Below are 7,455 nucleotides of genomic sequence, written 5' to 3'. Positions count from 1 at the left end.
AATTTCCAAAACTTACAATCAGGCAATCTATTTCCAGGAAATATCAATGCGTTTTGGTTTGACCACAGGACCAATGAACACGTTTTTGACGGAATCCGGCTAATAACAATTTTGCGGATTAAGACCGAATGTCTCCGTAGTGAATTTGAACCCGGAATGACTTGGTCCTCATTATTATTAAAAAGTGATCTTGTTATTAAATACTATACTCGTAACAAACAATCAAAATAAAGTATGAAGAAATTATTTAAAGCCGCTTCAATCTGAGTTTGAATTCATTGGAATCTGCTAAAATTATGACAGTCAGTAAATAAAAACGAAGTAAGTAGTAAAATAGAAAAGCAAAACAAAAATAAAAATTAAGCTTAGTAGTTACTTATTTGGAAGTGTAAAAGACGTAGACTCAAAAGTCTGAAACACTCATCTTCTTACATTACAGCAAAGTAACCTAGCTTCAATGGCTTCGTCCATAGTCCGCCAGCTGTTTTCTTCAACTCCGGACCAGCTCTCAACGGAAAGCAGCCCCCAAACACCGCTGCTTCCTGCTTTCCACGCCACCACGGCTCCGCTTCCGGCTTTGGGGGCACGAAGAAACCCTCGTTACAACCTCCGTGCGTTTGCTATCTCTCCCCACAACGTCTACTACAGGTTCATTTCCTTCTTATTAAACAACCTAGTATTATTCCATCTTGGCCTCGCTCTCTCAATTTTCATGGATGCGTTTTAGCAACAGCCTGCTGTGTGTGATTTAGCTCTGATGTTTTTCAAAATAGTTTTATTTTTTTTATGTTGTCATATGAATTTGATTATAAATCTTTTTGGCTCACTCTATCATTTTTATTGCATTCAGTTACGAACGCAAAATTGAATCAAAGCAATGAATTATAACAATATTTTAGGATGTTTTAATAAAATTATATACTATTAAATAATTAAGATCATGTACTCCAGATTTTGAAGTATTTAGTTGGTATTTATTGATTACTGTATTTTCTCTTTCCAATTTACTTTCTCTTATATTGTATACATGAAACTTCTTTACTTCGGAGGGGAATTACTACAAGTTTTTATAAACAAATATTAATTCATAAATTAAACTGTAAATTACAAATACACCATAAATGTATAAAGAATCCTACTTAAAACAAGGGGCGCCGCTCTTCTTTTCCATCCCTATCAAAACATTTATTTATTTACTTACTTATGATAGACTGTATTTTCTTCCCTGCCCTATTATCCAATTTTCGAATTTTATTCACTTACCCAAGTGTTTTATGATTTAGTTTGGCTTTGAAATATAGTTTTATTATTGAAAATAATAGTGTTTCAATTGATATGCAGTGGTTGGCAACTGCTTTTGGCTTTGCTAGTTATCTCTTCTGCTGCTGTGCCTCCCGCAGAGATGGTGCTTGACAATGAAGGATGGAGTCTTTTATCCGTTGCCGACAACATATGCAATATTCTATTCGGCATTGATATCATTCTCACATTCTTCGTCGCTTACGTGGACGAATACACGCATCGTATTGTGGACGATCATCGGAAGATTGCTACCAAATATGCAATTTCTTGGTTGGCTCTAGATGTCCTCTCATCAATCCCTATGAAAGCTATAAGGAATGTTTCACCGATGATTCTGAATGAATATGGCTTATTCAGTTTGATTCGTCTGTGTCGTCTCAAGCGAATATTGGACATGTTTAACAAGTAAAACTCTATTCTCATCTCAATAATACAAATTCAATTTTGTATTATATTGGTTGATAATTGCTTTCTTTTCTTTAAAATACAGATGGGAGAACGATATCACATTGAATTATAATTGGTTGAGGTGTGCCAAGTTTGCATCAGTAAGTATTACTATAATTATAAACTCATTATTCACTTATTATTTAATAATGATTTAGTTGTTGAATGGTATATCAATTTTCGTTGTGTATAGGTTAGTATCTATGTAATTAATCGTGCTGCATGCCTCTTCTATGTGCTTGCTGCTTATAATGATGATCCTACCAACACTTGGATCGGTCAAGCTATGCCACAAGGAGTCGATTTTCGAAAGCTCGGCCTCTGGTGTCGATATATTTTGTGCATGTATTGGTCCACCACAACATTCTCCACTGCTGGCTATGGGGATTTGCATCCCGTGAATTCAAAGGAGAGGGCGGCGTGCACTATATATATGTTGTTGATCTTCGCAGCCTCGTCATATGTGATTGGTAATATCAGTCAACTGATGATCGATGTCACTATGAAAAGAAAAAGCTATGTAAGTAACTTATCTAATTTTATTTTCTTTGAGTATTTTTAATTTTATATAGTATAACTTTTTTGATCCAATAACAGAGAGAATTGGTTCAAGCTGCTACGGGTTTTGCACTAAGGAATCGGTTGCCTTCTCATCTTGAAGATCAAATGATATCACACCTGACGTTAAACTATAGAACCAACTTGGAGGGCCTGCAAGAAAAAATGATACTCGATTCACTTCCTAATGCCATTAGGACGAGCATCTCACATCATCTCTTCCACTCGGTGATTGACAAGGTTTACTTGTTTCGTACAGTGTCGGAAGGCGTACTCTTCGAGCTGGTAAAGTCATAAGTAACAAACACTTTTTTCCCTTCACCAATTTTCTTGTCAATCTCATGTTACCCTATTTGAAAGGTCCGTGAGATAAAGGTAGAGTATTTCCCTCCCAACAAAGACGTGATTTTGAAAAATGATACACCAACGGACTTTTATATTATTGTCTCGGGGGCCGTGGTAAGAATTAGATCTTACCTTCTCTTCTCTTTTTCATCATTATGTACCATGTTGACATTTCTGATGTATTAACTTGTTTGATTTTTCAGGATCTACTGGGTGAAGATCAAGTGGCAAGTTTATTTCCTTAATACAAAATTTCTTAACCATTAGACAATTGACAAGTTATTTGCCAACATAACACTAATGCAGGTTGTGGGGGAGGCACGGAAGGGTGAGGTTGTTGGTGAGATTGGTGTATTATGTTTCAAGCCTCAATTGTTCACGGTGAGAACGAAAAGGTTAACTCAACTGTTAAGGCTGGATCGCACCACGTTTCTCAATATCGTTAAAGGCCATGCTGAAGATGGGGCAAATATCATGAAAAACTTTACTGAGGTATACATCTATACGCTTTAACTTTGAATATGATCTTCATCATAGCCATTTTAAGTGTTCCTGCAGACTATATTTCAATTTATATACATTTTGAGCAATGAATATATGTTATATGTAGCATTTGAATGACCCGGGAATGAAGCAACTTGTTGAGGGTATGGGTATGTCAATAGATAACTTGAATTCAGCCGGAAAAGGGCAACTGACAGCGGCATCGCAGACAAGGGATAAGACACCATCAAGAGACGATGCGTTTCTCTCCTCAAGGGTCTCCGAGACAGGAAAGGCTAGCTCCTCCTCGGCGGTGGTTGCCCCTTGATAGCTGGAGATGCTAATCGTGTGCTTGCTAGTTGTTATTTTGACCATTTATATCTACTACTACTAATTAATGGACATCTATCTTGTTGATGGTTTAGGGAGATACTATTAATCTATGGACATCAAGCTCATTGTGCGCTTACATTTTGACTATGTATATCTACTGCTAATCAGTGGACACTTAGCTTGTTGATGGTTTTGGTTGAATTAAGGACAATATATTGCGACTACATTAACTTTTTTTTTAATCATAACTACACATTAAATGTGAATTGATAAGTTTAAATTTAAACAAATATGTACATTATAATTCAGTTGCCCCCGATTATATTATAATTGTGATGTCAGTAACAATAATTGAATACAACTAGTACAATTGTTACTCTAAATATTATGTAACCTTGAAAGCAAGAATATTGATTGCAAATCGTGATATAAGAAAAATAGCCAGTTTACAAAATAACAAAAAGATACACAACAAATGAACAAGAATAAACAATTTCTCAGATTAAAAAAAAAGATAGAATGCATAAATTTTTGTACAGTTGAAGAATTATGATTAGGAGATGTTTAGTTGAAAGTTTTGGATTTCGGTTTTGAGATTATTGAGTTCTCGGATTTAAAATGTATCTTTTCTCTTTATCCTTTAGGTATTTGAAATTGCAATCAGCCGATTCAAAAAAAAAAGTATGCTTTGACTTTACACATTGACGGTCAATTATTTAGCCAATGACCAATGTAATGTTTTAGGTAATAAAACAAACTAAAAAACATCTTGATCTTGGAGTTAGTAATCATAATTAACGACTTGATTTGGTCAAATAAGGATTAAAAACGTTGACCATTAAAATTTGACAGAAAAGTTAGTTTTGGACCGATTGTGATCCGAGTTGAAATGTTTGAGATGCGAAAATTCAAAAGATAATGTTTATGACTAAAATCGTAAAATAGATATATGTTCATGACCAATTTTGGCATTTATTAATCAAGCATTATAAACAAATTTTGACCATAAATTTCAAAGTATAAATCAAGCGATCTCATATCCAAAATCACAACATGACAAACTATTGTCACGTATTGTAGTAAATAATCTTTATTAATAAAAAATCTATGAAAGTGATACGATCATTATTTAGTTAGTTAAATTAGGGATTTGCATATCTTTTTCATATCTTTATTTTTTTGTTCATTAAGTTAGTTATTAGCATTATATTGAAAAATCAATCAAGGATATCAATATTATCGGTCATTCTCTTCTCCAAAGTGAAAAAACCGTCTTGCTCGACGGGCAGACAAACATTTATCAATCGCCGATCTACGGATGCCGATCAGCGATAGGAGGTTTATCCTATCCATAAAATTTTTAATATAGTCAAACTCAACTGAATCGGTCAAATCTTATAATTGAGGAGATAAATATGGAGTAATTAGAAATCGATTACTATTATAAAAATATTTAGGAGATATACATGTCCTAATAGAATTGATCTCTAATTCCCAAAAGGTGGCCTATATATATAAATGTAAAATTAATTGAGAATTACAACTGTAAATAACGATGGCGGCTGTGGCGGTGGCTGCCGCAGCAGGAGCGTTGGCGGCCGTTCGAGCAAACAATGCCAAAAAGACCTATAGCATGTACACCCACGAATCCCCTTGGTAAGTGAATTGCTTTACTTCCTTAATTTCTCTCACTTAATTTGAGTAAAAATTCAGTAGTATCTCATGTTGGCATGACAATTCATATTAGCTAATGAATAGGGATACCAGTGCAACACACAATCCGTAAATTGACATGAATATGTCCCTAGAATTAGAGGGGGGTTAGGGTTGTAATATGGATCTAATTTTGTATAAATTATTTTTTTATATAAATCTTAAATATTTTATGTATAAATTATTTCAAGGCACAACGTACCGTACTCACCCCCGCGGAGGATGGTGGATGAACCATTGGATTGGATCACAATAACTTGTTTGGAGGAGCTATACCATTTGGGGAAGGAAGTGGCGCTCCCTCGTAGCTTTGGGGAGCTGAAGAAGATTGGTGCAACGACATATGGTGCTACCTATGTTAGAGTATCGAACGTACAAGGAGCCGAGATAAATGACATCCGGGTGGTGAGAGTGTGGGATCGGGTTGTTTTTTCCCCCCCAAAAGGGGATGAGGAATCGATTGCACGGGTCACGATCACATGCTTGGAGAAGGCGGATGTTGTTGGAGAGGAGCTCTTGGTGCTACCTCATCATAGCCTCGAGGAGCTGAAGGAGGTTGGTGTGAAGAAATATGGTGCTTCCTTCACGAGAGTGTTGAGCGAAGAAGGATACGAGATCAATGACATTCGGGTGGTGAGGGACGGCGATCAGATTGTTTTCACCCGCCAGGTTGAGGAATCGATTGTACGGGTCAAGGCCACCTGCTTGGAGAAGGGAGATGCTGCAGAGAAGCTCTTGGTGATACCTCGTTGCCTCGAGAAGCTGAAGGAGGTTGGTGTGAAGATATATGGTGCCCCATTCGTCAAAGTGTTAAGCGAAGATGGAAATGAGATTAATGACATCCGAGTGGTGAAAAATTGGGATCGGGTCGTTTTCGCCAGCCATAAACCGGCTGAGGAATCAAGTGTACGGGTCACAATCACATGCTTGGAAAAAGGAGATGATGCAGAGGAGCTCGTGGTGCTACTTCGTAGCCTCGAGGATCTGAAGCATATTGGTGTGAAGAAATATGGTGCTTCCTTCACGAGAGTGTTGAACGAAGAAGGAAATGAGATCAATGACATCCGGGCGGTGAAAGATGGTGATCAGATTGTTTTCTCTTGTCAGAAACGGGCTTTAGAGGTCATGTTCAAGTGCTTGGAGAAGGGAGTTGATGTGGGGGAGTTTATGCCTCTACCTAGTAGCATTGAAGAGCTGAAGGGGATTGGTGTGAAGAAATACGGTGCCCCATTTGTGAGAGTGTTGAACAAACAAGGAAATGAGATCAATGACATTCGGGTGTTGAGAGACAACGATCGGATTGTTTTTGCCAGCACGAGGGAATCAAGGGTCACGATCACCTGCCCGGAGAAAGGAGATGATGCGGGGAAGCTCATGGTGCTACCTCGTAGCTTTGAGGAGTTGAAGTGGGTTGGTGTGAAGATATATGGTGCCTCATTCGTGAGAGTGTTGACCGAAAAAGGAAATGAGATCAATGACATTAATATGGTGAGAGACAACGATCATATCATTTTCGCTACGTATAAACGAGATGAGGAATCGAATGCACAGAAACATGTTGAGGAATCGAATGCACATAAATGGATTGAGGAGTTGAATGAACATGACAAGATCACTTGCTTTGCAATGTTGAGCGAGATGTGGCAATCTATGATAAAAGGAAATGAGATCAATGACATAGACAAGGTGATAGACGGCACTAGTGTTGTTTTTGCCAGCTGTAAAGGGGATGGGGATGGGGACGGGGACGAGGACGAGGACGAGGAATCGAATGCACAGTCAAATGCGCAAAATTGGGTTGAGGAGTTCAATGAACCTGACAAGATCAACTGCATTGCCATGTTGAGTGAGATGTGGTACTCGATGGTAAAGACCTATAAATATATTTTATTCGGGAAATGAGATGATAATCTCCATAACATGATTTTGATTTATTGTTATAGATGTTAGCATTTATTTTTATTTATTTTTATAGATGTTAGAATTTGATTTAGTTTATTTTAATATATTCTAAATATTTAGATATGTGTAGAGTATTTAACTAGAAAAATATCATTCATTCTTTCTAAAAAACACCATCTTCCGTTTTAGAAGGGCAATAACTTACATTACCCTCAATCAGTCTGCAACTTGCACATGTCTAAGAAAAGTCAAATTAACAAATAATCACAAGAATGGTTAAATTATACTAGTTGCTCTCGTACTTTTATTATAAGGAGTTGTATTAGTTACTCAATCTACACATTTTAAGAAATATAAAAGAAAAATATTGAT

General features: G+C 36.7%; 2 protein-coding genes across 2 annotated transcripts; both read left to right on the top strand.

The window, feature by feature from the left end:
• The first annotated feature begins 425 nt into the window (after positions 1 to 425).
• On the top strand, positions 426 to 3,681 carry LOC121799903 (potassium channel AKT1-like). The gene is made up of 9 exons (XM_042199421.1): positions 426 to 648; positions 1,342 to 1,707; positions 1,793 to 1,850; positions 1,943 to 2,269; positions 2,347 to 2,592; positions 2,668 to 2,766; positions 2,856 to 2,879; positions 2,959 to 3,144; positions 3,263 to 3,681. Exons 1-9 carry the CDS (start codon positions 458 to 460, stop codon positions 3,461 to 3,463), a joined length of 1,698 nt encoding a protein of 565 aa, XP_042055355.1. The 5' UTR covers positions 426 to 457; the 3' UTR covers positions 3,464 to 3,681.
• A 1,342-nt stretch (positions 3,682 to 5,023) lies between these two features.
• Positions 5,024 to 7,083, top strand: LOC121801133. Its single transcript, XM_042200586.1, has 2 exons — positions 5,024 to 5,124; positions 5,373 to 7,083. Exons 1-2 carry the CDS (start codon positions 5,024 to 5,026, stop codon positions 7,081 to 7,083), a joined length of 1,812 nt encoding a protein of 603 aa, XP_042056520.1.
• Positions 7,084 to 7,455: the final 372 nt, after the last annotated feature.

The sequence above is a fragment of the Salvia splendens genome, chromosome 4, assembly GCF_004379255.2.
Source record: "Salvia splendens isolate huo1 chromosome 4, SspV2, whole genome shotgun sequence".
Taxonomy (NCBI): domain Eukaryota; kingdom Viridiplantae; phylum Streptophyta; class Magnoliopsida; order Lamiales; family Lamiaceae; genus Salvia; species Salvia splendens.
This window is presented reverse-complemented; position numbering and strand designations above follow the sequence as displayed.